The 18,899-nt window shown below is 44.4% G+C and overlaps 1 protein-coding gene across 1 annotated transcript; it reads left to right on the forward strand.

Annotated features, from left to right (window-relative positions):
- Positions 1-1,469: 1,469 nt before the first annotated feature.
- Positions 1,470-2,974, forward strand: LOC311030171 (zinc finger BED domain-containing protein 4-like; the record flags this gene model as incomplete). The annotated part of the gene is made up of 2 exons (XM_084035776.1): positions 1,470-2,083; positions 2,351-2,974. 2 exons carry the CDS (start codon positions 1,470-1,472, stop codon positions 2,922-2,924), a joined length of 1,188 nt encoding a protein of 395 aa, XP_083891902.1. The 3' UTR covers positions 2,925-2,974.
- Between the last annotated feature and the right edge of the window lie 15,925 nt (positions 2,975-18,899).

The following is an 18,899-nucleotide window of genomic DNA, read 5'->3' on the forward strand; positions in this document are numbered from 1 at the left end:
TCTGAAGGACTGCATGCTACGAGTTGTTGATATTCTGTGTCCCGAAAAGAAAAGCCTGTTTAACAACCTGTCGCTGTCGGCAAACACTGTGGCAGGTCGGATTAATGGACTTTCTGATAATATCTATGAACAGTTACGTGACAAAGCAAAAAGTTTCACTGCATTCTCTGTGGCACTTGATGAAAGTACTGACGCAACGGACAATGCTCAGCTTGCAATTTTCATCAGGGGTGTGGATGACAGGTTTGAGGTGACAGAAGAGTTGCTCAGTGTGTGTCCGATGCATGGCCACACTAAAGCGAAAGATATATTTCAGCAACTGTGTGACGCGATGGAGCGGCTTGGTCTGCCGTGGAACAGGCTGGTGGGCATTACAACCGACGGTGCGCCTTCCATGACCGGCCAAAAAAATTGACTGGTTGCGCTGGTTCAGAGAAAGTTAGCGGAGGAAAAATCAGACCCAGCGATCGCGCTGCATTGCATTATACATCAGCACGCGCTGTGCAGCAAATGCTTGAAATTTGAACATGTCATGTCTGTCGTCGTGAAATGTGTGAATTACATCAGGTCCAGAGGATTGCAACATTTTTCAAAACTCCGGTCCGTGTTTTCCAGCGCACCGCTGTAGGTAATCCATTCCAGTTTTTTTCAGCACACCTAGCGCACACCCCCCGACCTGTCCCCATCCACTAAACGACAACAAGACGGACTTGTCCGTACATGTCCTACTAAGAATTACAATTTAGCGATAAAAATGTCAGCTGTGTGGGATTATTTTACCCTCAAGGACGTTAAAGACGAAGCGGCGGAGTGCAATACTTGCCACAATAAAGTAAAGCGTGGTGGTAAAGCGGTAAGATATTTTAATACGACCAACCTGATCAAGCATTTAGCGAAATACCACCAAAAACAACATGAAGAGTTTCTAAAGAAAACCGAAGGAAACAAAAAGAAAGGTCCTACACAACTAACACTGGCAGCAACTTTTGCAAAGCGTGACAAACTGCCACAAAACAGTGCCAAAGCCCAGGGAATAACGAGAGTCATTGCCGAGGAAATAATGCTGGATGACGAGCCACTATCGCTCGTGAGTAAAGTCGGGTTTAGACGCACCATCGAACACCTTGAACCACGCTACAATATGCCCAGCCGCCATTACATCGTTGAGAATACTATCCCCCAGATACACAAAGATGTTAAATGTTACATTGCCAAACAAGTGGAGAGTGCAAATGCACTTAGTTTCACAACGGATATATGGAGCTGTGATCACCGCCCTTTATCTTTATTGAGTTTAACTGCACACTGGATTGGGCCCGACTTCACCCCAAAGAGAGCTGTTTTACATGCGCGAGTTCAGAGGCTCACACACAGCGAATGCCATCGCAGATGCCATGCAAAATATGCTGTGTGCATGGAAGATTGACAAAAAGAAAGTCCATGTCATTTTAAGAGATAAAGCGGCCAATATGAAAAAGGCCATGGATCAGCTTGGAGTGCCAAGCCTGGGATGTTTTGCACACCTCTTACAGCTCGTTGTCCACCACGGTCTATTGGCACAGCGAGCTGTAAGCGATGCCATCGCCAACGGGAGAAGAGTTGTGACCCACTTCAAACACTCCCCCAAGGCCTACTCGGAACTCGAGGACGTCGAGGAAGAGTTGAACATTGAACCGAAGCGTCTGCAACAGGATGTACAAACCAGATGGAGCAATACTAAGATGATGATCGACAGCCTACTGCATGCTAAGCGGGCACTGCAGGCCTATGCATCGGATAGCTACAACAGCCTGCCAGCCACCTTAACAGGCAACCAATGGTCGCTGCTGGAGAAAACGGTGATAGTTCTTAAACCGTTCCAAGAGCTGACAGCCGAGGTCAGTGCAGCCTCCGCCACAGCAGCCGATGTGATCCCCTCTGTCCGTGTCCTGACACGCTTTCTGGACACTGAGAGCGAAGCACACAGAGGGATTCAAACCATGAAGGCAACACTACTCGATGCTGTTCACACACGTTTTTACCATGTGGAAACTGAACCCCTCTACGCCGTGGCAACACTGCTCGATCGACGCTACAAAGACAAGTAAGTGGTTTATAATTATTTGGGCATGTTTTAAGCTTTAGTATAATATATTATTGAAAATATTTTACTGTACAGCCGGTATTTATTTCTTTGTCAGTACTTCAATATTCAATAAAGATCCACTAGATCATTCTCATATAGATAAGGGGAAAAAAATAGTAAAGTGTGTGTTACTTGTTGTCATTGAACATGAACATGTGGAGACTGGGTGAAACAATATAAAATAATTGATACATCTTTATGACATTATATTCATATTTCTTCCAGGTTCTTCACTAATGCAACCAACCTGGATCGGGCAAAGGAGGCACTAAAGGCAGAGGTGATGAAAATGGAACAAGAGCTGAAGAAGACCATGCCACCATCTGGAGAAGATGTGTCTGAGGCTGAGCCAGCAAGGCAAACACCAGGAATGGAGGCTGAAAGCTCAACCAGCAGCCTGGGCAGCTACTTCGATGAAATACTGGAGGAGAGCAGCACAGCAGTGGTGGGTCCGTCTGAGCAGCCGATCACCCCAGGGGCACTGATTCAGTTGGAGAGCTACCTCAGCGAGGCTCCACTTGGACGTAAGAACAATCCTTTTCATTACTGGAGAGACAATCAGGCTCGACTACCCACCCTGGCAGCAACAGCAGCCAAGTTCCTCTGTGCTCCTTGCACTAGTGTTGAGAGTGAGAGGCTTTTTAGCGCAGTCTCACTTATCATTGATGAGCACAGGAGCAGGCTGACACCTGAGCATGTTGAAATGATCACCTTTGTGAAGAAGAATCTCCCCATCATGCTCAGACTGCAGCCAGGGCAAAGAGTAGAAATTGAAGGGAGTGTGGAGATGGAGCAGTAAAGTGTGGAGGAGATAGCAATACTGTAGAAGGCGTGACAGTTATTTGGGTTGTTATAGCCAATTCAGTTTGTGTGGTTAATTGACTATTTATTATTTTGTCTATTTTGTGTTTATTTAACACTGTTAAGAATAAACAGGTCAACTTCTCATTACCAACCATTGTGGATTATTCAAACTAACCTAATTAAGTTGGCTAGTTATTCTTGAGAGTAAAACCCTTTTCAACATGAGTCTGACAACAAAATAAGTCAATATCTTTAATACATGCTTGGATCGTCCGGTATCGGTATCGGCCGATACTAAAAGCTACAATATCGGTATCGGATCGGAAGTGCAAAAAGCTGGATCGGGACATCCCTATTTGGCATTCCTTGTGGATATAACACAACAACTAAACATCCTGAACTTAAAGCTGCAGGGTCCTGGTCAGCTCATCACAACAGCCTATGAGAGCGTGAAGGTCTTCTGCACAAAACTGAGACTGTGGAAAACTCAACTGTCTGCAAAAAACCTCTGCCATTTTGCTGCATGCAGATCTTTGGCAGAAGAGGGGACAGTATTCAGTGGTGATCAATATGTCTCTGCTATTGAAAACCTGCAGCAAGAGTTTGATGAGAGATTTGCTGATTTCAAGGCTCACTGTGACACTTTCCAGCTGTTTGCAGACCCCTTCTCAGCTGATGTGGAGAGTGTCCCCAGCAAGTTGCAATCTGAACTCATTGACTTACAGTGCAGCAGTGAACTGAAAACTAAATTCAGAGAGGCACAGGGAAAAGCAGACAAGACTGGTGAGTTCCTCAGAGAGCTGCCTCCTTCATTCCCAGAGCTGTCCAGAGTTTTCAGTCGTGTTATGTGCCTTTTTGGGAGCACATGTGTGTGTGAGAAGCTGTTCTCTACAATTAACTTTAATAAAAGCAAGTACAGGACAAGGCTTAAAGATGCTCATCTTGAGGCTGTACTCAGAGTTTCAACTGCAACGTCCATCAGAGTAAATACAGCTCAGCTATGTGAACAGAAGCGCTGCCAGGTATCTGGCAAGAAATAAAGTGCAAATGGACTCAGAAGTGATTTGTCTGTTGAGTGAAATGTTAAAATTGGTTATTTAAGGTAAAAATTGCACTAACTGTTAAAATGTGCAAAGCTAGAGTTCTTTTTTGTGTTGTTATTTAATATGAAGAAAATATGAACATAAGTGCTGTCAGTTCATGAAAGGCTTTGATTAGTTATTTAAGAATGAGGCCAAAAACATTTGCATTTACTGTGAATTTAATAGTTTTGTAATATTATCATATAATATTTGAAAATAAACCCCGTTTTCTGAAATATTTGTGATTTTTTTTATACTTATCTCGAACAAGTGGCCCCCCACTAAGATGGCAGTGCCAGCAGTGGCCCCCAGCTCATTTGAGTTTGAGACCCCTGCTCTACAGCCACGAGCACCACAACAGTGGACAAAATGGTCCTCTCCTTCGGCCTGAACAATAAGAGCCAACAAACCGCTGACACAGCCGTTAAAGAACTACAAAGAATGCTCAAGACTGCCAAAATCAGATTTCCACATGCGGAGATCCTGATCCCCGAGATCAACTTCTCTAGAACCCTCCCCCACAGAGAACAGACTATTCTAACACATCTCAACCAGTACATTACTGGGAACTGTGGCTTCATTGTAGCTTTACCACAAGACAAGTTTCACACTGAAAGGGACACGGTTCACTGGACCCAATCCACGGCAGTTAATATCTCAGAGCACTAGGCTGAGTACCTAAACTAGACTTCATTTTCTTTCATTTATCCCCACAGACGGATGCAACAAACAAATTGTAAACCAAAGTAGGTCTGACATTCAAAATTACAACAGAAAACTAAAGCTGTCTGTCTATTTTCAAGATAAGCAGGATTCGGAGTTGCCACCCTTCCCCCCAAAATCGGTCTGGACCCCTCCTGTTGGTAAGATCCCCACAGCCATCACTGATCTCATCGAAGCAGATATCTCACATTTTGATACAGCTTTTAGAGTCGTTCCTGTGAAGCCAAACCTCCTCCCTGTAGAGGTTGAGGCACTCAAACAGCTTAGCAGCAACAAACACAATGTGATCAAACCAGCTGATATGGGCAGCGCAGTTACCATCATGGACAGGACACAGTACCTCTGGGAGGGTTACCGGCAACTTAACGATACACAGTTTTATACCAAGTTGGATAAACAAAAAATTCATTGATCTCAAACAAAAAAAAATACTTGTTGGGCAGCTCGGTGCCTAGGGCCAGGCAGTTCTATATGCTACCTAAAATACATAAGGACCCCTCAAAGTGGAGCGTTCCACACGTCATTCCACCAGGCAGACCCATTGTGTCTGATTGTGACAGCAAAACATATTACACGGCTGAGTTTCTGGACTTTTATCTCACTCCTCTCTCGACCAGACATCCCAGTTACATCAAGGACACGTACGATTTTGTACACAAAGTTAAGCAGCTCCACATCCCTGACCACTCCATTCTATTCACCATGGATATTCACAGTCTCTATACGAATATTGATATTGGCGAAGGCATTAAGGCCATCAAAAACATCTTTCAAAAATATCCAGACAAAAAGACACCGGATAAGGAGCTGCTTCAACTACTGGAAATCAATTTGACCAGAAATGATTTTGAATTTGATGGGAAATTTTTCCTCCAAATCAAAGGCACAGCCATGGGGAAGAAATTTGCCCCGGCATATGCCAACATATTCATGGCCCAATGGGAGACCGCGGCCCTGGCAGCATGCAATAAAAAACCTGCACACTACTTCAGGTATCTGGATTACATTTGGGGAGTTTGGACTCATTCGAGAGAGGACTTTGATCATTTTATAACCACCTTAAACACACACTATCAGTGTTTTCCCCCACGTTCACACGCCGCCGCTGCTGAATTTTCTCCGCCGCTGCAATAAAAATCCTTTAAAAAAATATATATATATATATATATATATATATATATATTTTTTTTTTTTTTTTACGTAGCTCCTTTTAGAAAATGTACAGCACGTAACGTCAATTGCGCAGCACGCGGCACATCGTCACGTAACCAACATCAAAGAAGAAAAATACACAGCGAGTGTGGCAGTTGTTGGCAGTAGGCAGGGTTTTTCCTGGCTCAAATTGAGGCAGAGGTGGTACCATCCTGACCATAGATCCAGTCGGCAACCTGGGAACGCCCCCGGGAACGCCCAATTCACGTGATACCCGAGGGGGAAAACAGCAAGAAAGCACACGATTTTGCCATTCACTCCTGCTTGTGATGGTACGGCGGTCGGCGGCGGCGACTCTGGACGCGCGCCGGGCCCTTCTCGCGGATCTCCCCCAGCTACGGTGCCCGTCGGGCCCCGTTCACGCGGTGGTCCCGGCGGGTCGCCTCGGCTGGCGCCTAGCAGCTGACTTAGAACTGGTGCGGACCAGGGGAATCCGACTGTTTAATTAAAACAAAGCATCGCGAAGGCCCATGGGGGTGTTGACGCGATGTGATTTCTGCCCAGTGCTCTGAATGTCAAAGTGAAGAAATTCAATGAAGCGCGGGTAAACGGCGGGAGTAACTATGACTCTCTTATGATGGAAACCGGAGTCACAGGGGAACACGTGGATACAGAGTCTAGTAAAGAACAATCGGTTGGGTCACACCTCCTCGTGGGGGTCCGCGGGCAACATCCTTTAGGATGGCTAACGTGACCTGTAATCTCCCCAAAAATCGGATGATCATGCGGTCTAAACCCGCTACTTTGTTAAACCTATAATGGGGCCGTCTCGGGCTCGTCTGTCACTTTGTTCGGCGCGCTCCCCCCTCCTTCCCCGACCTTCGGGCCGGGGATGGGCCCCCGTCGGGACCGCATGTGCGGGCGCGGCAGTCGGTGGACTTTCAGTCTCCGGCTGACCGCGTTACGCGTGCGTAACCCCGACGGGACCGCTCTCGTGGGGGAAACGAGGGCAGCGTCGGCGGGTGGCGGCGGGTCTCGCTGCGGTCCCTCCTCCTATACCTCGGGATACCTGATGCTAGAGTCTGTAAGTCTCCCTCGAAAATTATGCGGTCCAAACCCGCTACTTTGCCAAACCCATGATGGGGCCGTCTCGGGCTCGTCTGTCACTCGTTCGACGCGCTGTTGATACAGCGCCCCCATAGTGGCGCAATGCAGCAACTGCAGTTAAAATGACATCCATAGCTGGGGGCAGAGCGATATGGCGGCACAAAATTAAGAAAAAAGCTGGGGGCGGCACGAAATTAGCTGGAGGCGGCCGCCTCGCAATTTTGAACGCAGGAAAAACCCTGGCAGTAGGCTACCCTACACGGTTGCAAAGTTACATTAATTCTAGCAGTAGCGAGTGAAGCGGAAGATCGAAGAAAGAAGGAAAGAGTGAGACAGACAGAGAGAGAGAGAGAGAGACAGACAGAGAGAGAGAGAGAGAAAGTAAGTTGCTAAAATGTGTCGCTACATGACCACCAGTGTTAAAAACCCTCTGAGCCCAATCATTTTATTGTATCTATAAACCGCAACCTCCGTGCCATTTTTCCTCTAGTATTGTGTGTGTGTGTGTAGGCCTATGTGTGTGTGTGCGTGTTGTCGCTCTTTTTGGGATCACTCATAGCCTTTACAGGAGCTTATATCCAGTCAGGAATTTATAGCCTAGGTATTTTCGGGAACTTTGAAAAATGAATCCATACTGTTAGATCCGATGTTGTTCTTTATTGCCCTGTAAAATCCGTTTTCATCGCGTATATTAGTTAGGGATTTATGCTAATTGCCTGTAAGCATGTGGTCATTAGCATAAATGGAGGGAAAAAACCTAAGGACTTCTTAAAAGATCATGAATAGTTTCTATTATGTATAACTTATATTTATTTTATAATTTTCTCATCACTTTTTGACTCCCAAGACTAAGAAGAAGTGTTTTAAGCAATAACAAGCTTAATCAATTTGCCTTTTTTGTGTCATATCAATAAATAATTGTGAGATATTATTTGCTTTTTTTTTTTTTTACTGTCTAATTGATCATTTCCTACATTCAAACGACATCACTGCAGCACACATATTCTGATAGTCCAGGTTGTGTCCCAAATAAATGATAGCTTGACAGCTATGCATTATAAGGGTGATGAATGCAATCTTAATAAGAGAATAAATCCAGGCGAACCAAAACATCTCAAAAATGGCTTAGGGCTCAGAGGTTAAAAGGCTGGTACAAGCTCTTAAGGGATGCACTGTGCATAAAGTGTCTTATGTAAAAAACAGTTATGCTTTGGGCATAGCAACCATGTTTAGTGTTTAAGCATTAGGCAAAAATCTGTAAATAATTTGTGCAAATTATATTTGCGTTGTGGCATTTTTTGTTAAATATTACTATACAAAAATATAAAAATCTGTAAATGAAGACACAAAAAGCAAAGTTACAACACCAATAATCCCATCTACAGTAATACACAGGACTGTTTGAATAGGATTTAAGTGCATATTCTCCTCTCAAAGTGCACCAGATTCATGCATTCCAATGTAAAGGGTACAAAAAAATTTCGGCCGGGGGGCATGCCCCCGGACCCCCCTAGAGGGTTCGGGGACCACACCACCGCTGCTGAAAAAAATCCTGCGGGAAACACTGCACTATGCTTCAATCACACTTAAATCGACGGTCAGGGATGACTCTGTAGATTTCCTTGACACAACCACTTTTAAACACAGTGACTTCCAGGAACCTCACAGACTCGAAATAAAGGTGTTCTTTAAGGACACAGACACTCATGCTCTTCTCCACAAGACAAGTTTTCATCCCAAACACACGTACCCGGGGACTAGTTAAATCTCAACTACTCAGGTTTCATAGAATATGTACTCAACGCTCAGACTTCCTGCAGGCCACTAAGGTGTTGTTCTCAGTTTTGACCACCAGGGGGTACTGTAGGACTTTTTTGAGAAAATGTTTCAGGACTTTTACACTGAGAAAGCCAATTGTTGTGGATTCTCTTTTGCCGTTCATCACTACATATTCTCCTTCTACTGTTAAGTTGGTTAAGGTGGTTAAAAACAATTTTCAGTCATTTACACAGGGAACCCAGCTGCAACAAGATCATTATCGCAGCGTTCAGAAAAAACAAAAACCTGCATGATCATTTAAGCTAAACTTAAGACACTTAACCCTAGACAATCTGGTCACAGGGAATTTTTCCAGCACCAGAAATGGTTGCGAAATCAACACAACAACAATGTTTTTGAAACAGAATGTTACGGTAACCCCAAGTCGAGAAACTGCGTATATGTTAGGGGTGGGACGATACGGGTAACTCACGATTCGATACTGTGACGATATTTGGCCCACGATAACGATAATATCACGATATCTGCGATATTAAATACATTGCAAGAAATTTCATCAACGATGTATCACGATATGCGACTGAAAAAGAAAAAATATGCATAAAAAATAAATTCCAAAACTTCGTACAATGTACAAATGAATAAACACTGTCCAGCTGGACACATTAAAGTGCATGAACATTAATAACATGTCTTACGTAAACCAGGACAGTGCTTTCTGATACTGAAAAGTCAGTAGCAACTTGTTTTATGTAAACTTGGGCCCGTTTTAGTTTAACAATAGCTAAACAAGATAAGAATAACATCAGAATTAAATGAAATATTGGGCACATTTCAGTATGCAACCAATTATGTGCAGAGTTATGTTCACCCATCCAGTACCTGCACTGTAAGAAAAGTCCGTAGTTTTACGGCACAAAGTACCGTGTTCATGTGAAGGAATTTTCCGTAATATTTTTTTACGGGTGTTTTCACCATATTTGTTAAGGACGCATTGCATTGTGGGAGAAGCGGAAGCCACCAACCGCCGTTAACGGATGTTTATCGTCGACAGAGTCTTGTCTTCGGAGTTGGGAAAGCCTTTTATTGCACTTCTGTGGTAAATTTTTTTTCTGCCTTCACAGAAAATCTAGCTCTGTTTTACTTGGGTTTGCAGACAAAGTATTTAGTCCCAGCCTCCACAATTACAGAGATAGCAAATGAGATGAAAACTCTTCAGGATATTCAACAAGAGTATACAATAGATGTGCTAGCTCAAGAACTTCAACAGTATGGTGTTCCAACATTTACATTTAGGTCATTTAGCAGACGCTTTTGTCCAAAGCGACTTACAATAAGTACATTTGTCAAAAGAAGGAAACAAGGAAACCACAACGAATCATTGCCGATAAAGTAAGAGCTAAAAATAGAACAAGTGTTAGGTCCTCATCTGAGTAAACTAGTAGTTCAAGAGCAACAGTGCTACGATCAGAGTGCTATAGGTAAGGTTTTTTTTTGGGGGGGTTGGGGGGTCATGCTAGTCGAGGTGAAGTCTGAACAGGTGAGTCTTGAGCCTTTTTCGGAAAATGGCAAATGACTCAGCTGTCCTGACATTAGTCGGGAGTTCGTTCCACCACTGAGGCGCCAGAACAGAGAAGAGTCTGGACTTTGCTGAGCGACATTTGTTTGATTTCAGCGATGGTGGTACCAGCCGGCCAGCTGAAGTAGAGGAGCGAAGTGCTCGCTTCGGGGCATGAGGTTTGACCAGTGTTTGAAGGTAGATGGGTGCCGTTCCATTGATGGCCCTGAAGGCCAGTGTCATCGTCTTGAATTGGATGCGTGCTGCAACAGGGAGCCAGTGGAGGTCACGGAGGAGGGGGGTCACATGGGAGAATTTGGGTAGATTGAAGATAAGGCGTGCTGCAGCGTTCTGGATACGCTGCAATGGTTTAATCGCAGAGGCCGGGAGTCTGGCCAGGAAAGAGTTGCAGTAGTCAAGGCGGGAGATGACCAGTGCTTGGACCAAGAGTTGCGTTGCATCCTTTGTGAGGAGGGTCCGAATCCTGCGGATGTTGTAGAGGGCAAATCTGCAGGATCGGGCCACAGCAGTGATGTTGGGGGTGCAGGATAGTTGGTCATCGAGGATTACACCCAGGTTCCTCGCAGTTGACGACGGCAATACTGTGATGCCCTCGACAGTGACCGACAGGTCCATGCGAGGGCAGTCTTTCCCTGGGATGAAGAGGAGTTCGGTTTTATTCAGGTTAAGCTTGAGGTGATGTGCAGTTGTCCAGACAGAGATGTCAGCCAGACAGTCCGAGATGCGAGTTGCAATGTGGGTGTCAGAGGACGGGGGAAAAGAGAGGAACAGCTGGGTGTCATCTGCGTAGCAATGGTAGGAGAATCCATGCGATGTGATAACAGAACCTAGTGATCTGGTGTATAGTGAGAACAGAAGCGGTCCTAATACTGAGCCTTGAGGGACACCCGTGTCCAGAGAACAGGGTTTGGACATAGAGCCATTCCATGTGACCTGAAAGGTGCGATTTGTCAGGTATGATGTAAACCAGGCGAGAGCAGAGTCAGTTATGCCAAGTTCAGCCAGAGTGGAGAGGAGGATTTGGTGATTGACTGTGTCGAACGCAGCAGATAGGTCGAGGAGAACGAGAACGGAGGAGTGGGACGAGGCTCTGGCGTCTCGCAGGGACTCGGTCACTGTGAGGAGGGCCGTCTCAGTGGAGTGAGCAGTCCTGAATCCTGATTGATTAGGGTCTAGGAGGTTGTTCAGCGAGAGATAGGATGACAGTTGGTTGTAGGCGGCACGTTCCAAGGTTTTAGAGAGGAATGAAAGAAGAGATACAGGTCTGTAGCTTTGGATGTCAGTAGCGTCTAGGGTGGGTTTTTTAAGGAGAGGCTTCACGGTAGCTGTCTTAAAATCCGCTGGAATGACACCTGAGGTGAGGGAGGAGTTGATCAGGGTGGTGAGGAATGGCAAGATGTCGTGTGAGATGTTTTGGAGAAGAGAGGAGGGGATCGGGTCGAGGGAGCAGGTGGTGGCACGGTTAGATGTAAAAAGTGCGTGAACATCTTCAGAGGTGAGGGGGGTAAAGCTGGTAAGACCATCCGAGTTGAGGGTTGGGAGAGATGTCTTCTGGGAGGGAATAGGCGTAAATGAGGAGCTGATGTCATTTACTTTCTTGGTAAAGTAAGTAGCAAAGTCATCGGCAGTAGGGAAGGAAGGGGGCGGAGGGGTGAGGAGGGAGGAGAACACAACAGAAGCATTAAGATGTCTGGGGAAGAGTGTATATGAGCGGAGCCCTATGCACGAGGCCTTACATGCAAGTGGGCCTTTAACTACACACCATCGAAGGCTGCAGTATTACAAGACACACTTTAACTATGTTCAGCCTGTTGAAGTCACACTTGGCTACAATGCTCAAAAGGGAAGTGAAACTCAGCAGAGTTGTAACCCTCTTCTTGTTGAAGATAGTACATTTCGTGATTTCACTGATGGGCATGCTATTAGATCTAATGCAATGTTTGCCACAGACCCAGATTCTTTAAAGGTGATGCTTTTTCAAGACGCTTTCGAGGTGGCTAATCCTCTTGGATCTGCCAAGAAAAAACACAAAGTTTTAGCTGTGTACTTTACTCTTGGAAATTTCCTTCCACACCTCAGATCAACTGTTGATCAAATCCAGTTGGTACTGCTGTGTACAGAGAATGACTGTAAATATTTCGGAGTGGATAAAGTTTTCAGTGAGCTTGTGTCAGACTTGTGTGAGCTGGAGAAAAATGGCATATCTTTTGAGGATAAGATATACAGAGGTACTGTTGCATGCATAATGGGAGATAACCTGGGCTCCCACATGATTGGTAGGTTTACAGAAAATTTTAGTTTTGCTGAGTATTTCTGTAGATACTGTCTAGTCACAAGAGATGGATTTCTGTCTAACTCTCTCACAGTTTTCACTCATCGAGATCCTGCTGGTTATAATGAGTCTGTGCAGTTTTTGGAGAGTCACCCTGAAGTGACCATGCATCAGGGAATTAAAGGCAACAGTGTTTTCAACAAACTCTCACATTTCCACGTGTGCCAGCCTGGACTGCCGCCCTGTTTGGCACATGACTTGTTCGAGGGTGTTGTGGACTATGACCTGGCAATGTGTTTGCAGTGCTTAACTAAAAAAGAGAAGTGGTTAAGTTACGAGTCACTAAATGACAGACTCAAATTATTTCCAGGTGAAAGCAGCAACAAGCCAAATGCTATTCCAAACAAAGGAACAAAGCTTGGAGGCCATGCAGCCCAAAACAGGTGGCTATTGCGGTTCCTGCCTGTTTTGGTACATGACAGAATTAAAGATGCTGACAATGCTATCTGGCAGCTGGTACTTCTTCTGAGGGAGTTAGTCGAATTTGTCTGTGCACCTAGCCTGTCAGAGTCTCAGATTGAGTACATGAAGGTACTAACTGAAGAGTATGTGGAAATGAGGCAAGAGTTATTCCCGCATTCAAAACTGAGACCAAAACACCATTATCTTCTTCACTATGCAGATTTGAGTCTACAGTTTGGTCCACTCATACATACTTGGACCATGCGCTTTGAAAGTAAGCATAGCTATTTCAAAAGATGTATCAGGTCAAGTCAAAACTTCAGAAATGTCACTAAGTCACTCGCTGATAGACATCAGCTCTTTCAGGCTTATCAGAGTCAGGGCAATTTTTTCAGCCCCCAGGTTCAGGTGTCAGACTCCACTACCTTTTATCCAGAGCTCTATGATGGTGGCATAAGGGCAGCAGTTGCACACTTTGGACTGGACTCATCTAACTCAGTTGTTACAGATAAACTACAAGTTAAAGGCACTTCATATGCAAATGGTATGCTTGTGATACAGAGATATACCAAAAGACAACTACAGTTGGGGGAAATAGCAAGCATTGTTATCAAAAGTGAAACAACTGTTCTGCTTTTGCTGCAGGAGAAAACTGCCAGCTGGATACCTGAGCTTGGCGTCTATGAAATGGACAAAAATAGTTCAGAAAAGCTCATTTGTGAAAGTCTTGACAAGCTTAATGATTATGCTCCACTTTCTTTTTACCACAGAGGTGCAAGGTTACTCATCCCACTCAAGCATATGCCATATTGCATATTGTCTGTGGACACAGACAGACAGGACACAGACAGACAGATAAACGGGACACAGACAGTTTGACAGGACACAGACGGACTGACAGACAGGACACATACAGACTGACAGGACACACACAGACAGACAGACAGACAGACAGACAGACAGACAGACAGACAGACAGGACACATACAGACAGACAGACAGACAGGACACAGACAGACAGACTGACAGGACACAGACGGACTGACAGACAGGACACATACAGACAGACAGGACACAGACAGACAGACAGACAGGACACATACAGACAGACAGGACACAGACAGACAGACAGGACACATACAGACAGACAGGACACACACAGACAGTTTGACAGGACACAGACGGACTGACAGACAGGACACATACAGACTGACAGGACACACACAGACAGACAGACAGACAGACAGACAGACAGACAGGACACATACAGACAGACAGACAGACAGACAGGACACAGACAGACAGACTGACAGGACACAGACGGACTGACAGACAGGACACATACAGACAGACAGGACACAGACAGACAGACAGACAGGACACATACAGACAGACAGACAGACAGGACACAGACAGACAGACAGGACAGGACACATACAGACAGACAGGACACATACAGACAGAGTGACAGGACACAGACAGACAGGACACAGACAGACAGACAGGACACATACAGGCAGACAGGACACATACAGACAGACAAGCAGGACACATACATACAGACAGACAGACAGGACACATACATACAGACAGGACACAGACAGACAGACAGACAGACACCTCTCTCCTCCCGTCCCCTCTCCTCTCTCCTCTTTTCCACTCCCCTTCCCTCTCACCTCCCCTCCCCTCTCTTGGTGAAATATGTTTGACCCAACCCATCGCTGCGCAGCAGCTATAATCAATTAATCTGTCTTTTGTTTTGAATAATTGATTTGTTTGTTTGGTCCACATATTGTTGGCAAAATGAGAAAAATGAAATACAGTAAAATGATGAAATAAAGGTGCCAGCAGGTGGACTTCACACATACTTGCAGCTAAAACAAGTGTGTGTAGAAGTTAAAATTAGCCTGCGGCCTCTACCAAGTGCTGTTACCTTTAAATTGAAGTCGTGATGAAGTGACTGGGCTGTTTATTGGATAATAATGCTGACTGTTCATGCTGAGACTGCACCAAAAACCTAGTTCTTGAAAACTTTGTATCATTGTTTATTGTCTACAAAATTAGCACTTTTTAAATGGTGCTTTGCACTGTAGTTAAATGAATTGAAATATTGTTTAAGTCTGTTAAGTGCTAACAACATTCTGTTTGTTGCTGTTTTAAGCAAAAAGTCTGAAACCTTTTAATGTTGTTTTTCATATTGTTAAAATAATTCTTGAACGACTTGTTTTAAAGCAAGCAAAACCTTTATGCATATGTCTCAAAATCGTTCATGGCATAAAAAAATAAACATGTGCAATTTAAATATGTTGTAGTGATTGTATTTGATCATGTTGCTGTGGTGTTATTTTAACTCATTACATTGGTCTGGTGATGGATACCATTTGTTATTGTATTTTAGCATTAGAGTGGAAGAAAATACATGTTTATTTAAGTCGCAACTAACTTTTTTGAAATTTTATGTTTCATTTAGACATTTTTAATAATTTCTAAATCCTTCCTTCCAGTGAAGAAGGAAATCAACTTTAAATCTACGGAATTATCCGTTTTCTGACTAACAGAAGTGTCTGTGAATGAACAGAGAATTTACTGTAAATCTACGGAATTATCCGTTTCAGAATTAACAGAAGTGTCCGTAATAATAACGAATAAGTTACTGGTAATTTTCTGCCAGGACTTTATCCGTTTAATGGAATTTTTTCTTACAGTGTGGGAAGTCGGGCCTCATGCCCACACGGCTCCGCGGATCCACACATGTGGACCCTCCGGCGGACGGTAAACGCCCGGAATCCTGCCCGTAAATAGGCAATCGAGCCCGGCCGAAAAGTGGGTCCTCATGCCCTCAATGCTGTGTGAAAAGCGCTTGAAGCTCACAACTGCACCGGCCAGCACACAGCCACACTTACAATTACGCACCGCGAACCCGCAGTTCTGCTCCGTCCGGAGAACCGTAAACTCTAGCGCGCCACTCGGAATCCTGCCCGTAAATAGGCAATCAAACTCATGCTCTCAAGGCTGTGTGAAACCCGCTTGGAGCTCAGACCGACCCCCGGGCAGCGGGCGGCCCCCGCGGATCCGTTCCGGAGAACTCTTAGACGCACCGACGGGAGTCTAAAAAAACCTGTAGACCCAAAATATCGATATTTACCGTCAGTGTATCGATTTATTTATTGCGACAGAGAGCACAACAATATATTGCAATATCGATTTTTTTCCCCACCCCTAGTATATGCATTCAAATGTCAACAATGTGCCATACAGTACGTTGGCGAGACCAGTAACACTATGTTGATTAGGTTCACTCAGCACAGGTATAACGTCCTTAGAAAAAAGAACACTCATACACACTTGGTCCAACATTTAATGCTGCATGGTTGGCAGGCTGTTCGGGCCACAGTTGTACAGTGCAATCTAAGGTGGAATAAAGCCCAAAGGTGCAGAAGTGAAAGGGTTTGGATCCTGAGACTAGGCACTATATACCCCAGGGGCCTTAGAGATGTAAACAAATTGTTATGGTGAGGGGTGGACGGCGTGTGGAACAAAAATTGTGACGGACAGTGCAGCGACAGAGTTAAAAACTTTTATTCCCCTAACTAGGGATGGGACGTAATATCGTTTGGCAAAAATATTGCGATACAAAACGTGACGATACGCATCGAGTTTGAAAAGAATGGATCGCGAAATGAAGACTAGATGGCACTGCCACATGATTTGTGTAGTAAATAATTTAGTGTGTGTGTTTATGTGTATATGTGTGCGGCAGGTAGTGCTGGGCGGTATACCGGTTCATACCGAATACCGGTGTTTTTTTTTTTTATGATGTGAATTTTTCATATACCCCAAATACCGGTGAGTGTGTAGCGTATGAACGTCGGGAACGCAGAGCGGCGGAACGTAGCGCTGCCGGACATTGTTTGAGAGGGGGCTGTTTAGCAGCTGCACCAAAAAAGCAGCATGTGAGAGCACAGCCGATGCGGTGAAAAAATGTTCAGAACAAGCAAGCAATGAAACAGAAGAACTTGTGCCGTGCCGTGTCTGTTGTTTGGAAATTCTTCGGCTTTAAAAAATCGTCGAACAAACAACAATATTCTGCAAATGCTGTCGGGCTAAAGTTGTAGCCGCAGTTCGCACTGCGGGAGAAAAGACGAGTCAAATGTCAGCAAAGACGCGTTTGCTAGGGGGACTGCCTACGACAAGAAAAGCAAACGGTGGAACTATTTATTTTTTCTATTTATTTGTTTCAATATTATTTATGGATGTTGCCTTAATTTATGTTCAGTGGATAAAGAATTCTTCATTTTGCAGTTACAGGAGACGTATTGTTTACATTGTGTAGCCAGTTGGTTTACAAAAGATGTTTTTTCAAGTTGCAAAACTTGCACAATAAAGGGTTCCGTATTTTGACTGCAACAGTCACGCATTCTGATTCCTTCACATCATTAATATTAGTGTGGACATTAATGTTTTTCTACAATATTCACTCCTCATGACAGTAAAATATGTCATTCCAAGCCAATTTACTGCAGTAATTATTCTCCAAATGATTAGAAAATGAGGTTAACACCCAGTCGTGCTTGAAAAAAAAAATACCGTCAAATACCGTGAAACCGATATAATTTTGAAAAATACCGTGATATAAATTTTTGGTCATACCGCCCAGCACTAGCGGCAGGCATACAGTCTATGGTGGCAGGCTGGCAGCACCATCTGCTGGTTAAGCAGCGGAAAACTAAATGAAAAAGAAATTACATCCGAAGAACGGTGCAGGTCACAGCGCATGCTGCAACAACAGTGTTGTTACAACACTGTTCAGCAAGCTAACAAACATTAGCAGCAACTACCTTGCCCTCAAACCGCCGAACAATGGAATCGAATTGGGTCGAAATTGAGGACGCTCCGCTGGATACAGGTCATTTGTCTGGCAGTATTTTCTCATTAAAAAATAATTGGCTACTCTTCTCCTAGACAGGTAAGTTGAGCTTGGCATCATAGCTTGACGGGGATGGACATTTCGAATACTTTGAACTGTCGAGTAACAACGTTATTCATTTCGATCATAGAAACAAACGTTAGCAGCATTAGCACTGTCCTGTTACGAGCTGTGCTGCTAACATTTGTTTCTATGATCGAAATGAGTAACGTTGTTACTCCGCTGTCCGGCCGCCTTCGGCGCGTTTGGATACGCCAACAGCTCCGGCAACCTTGAGTCTGGAGGGGAGGGGGTGGAGGGGGAGACGGATACGACTCGCCGCAGTGTTTTGAATTTGAGTGTAGTATTGTTTTTGGCCACATTCTTACATATAGCGCCTTTAAGAGAGGCTGAGATAACTTAAACTAGGGTTAGAGCACTAAGGGAGTGTTCTTGTTTGTGTTTGAACTGTTGGGCCGTGTGTTTCCTTGTGTGCAACTGAAACAAAAATAAGTTGTAATTACGCAGTAATATTTTGTTTTGTTAGTTTGTTATTTTGTTTTTTGATATCGTATCGTGACGTATCGTTTCGTGACCCTGGCATATCGAGGTGCATCGTATCGTGAGTTTAAGTGTATCGTCCCATCCCTACCCCTAACCTTAAAGGGCGTTTATACACGCGGATGTGATGGGTCGTTTTGCGCAGAACGTACACATATATATATATATTTACATAAAGTCATGATGCCACATTGACGCTTCTCATTCATTTTCTATGTGAGAAATCGTGCAATGCATTCTGGTAGCATCGCGGCGAATTTCGAGAAACAGCGCATCTAGTTGCCCGCTCCTCATTTGCATAAAGTTGAGGTCGAGTCCACTTTACCTAAATCAAAGGCGCCCGGCTC

Source organism: Eutrigla gurnardus (genome assembly GCF_963514095.1).
Source record: "Eutrigla gurnardus genome assembly, chromosome: 19".
In the NCBI taxonomy this organism is placed as follows: Eukaryota; Metazoa; Chordata; class Actinopteri; order Perciformes; family Triglidae; genus Eutrigla; species Eutrigla gurnardus.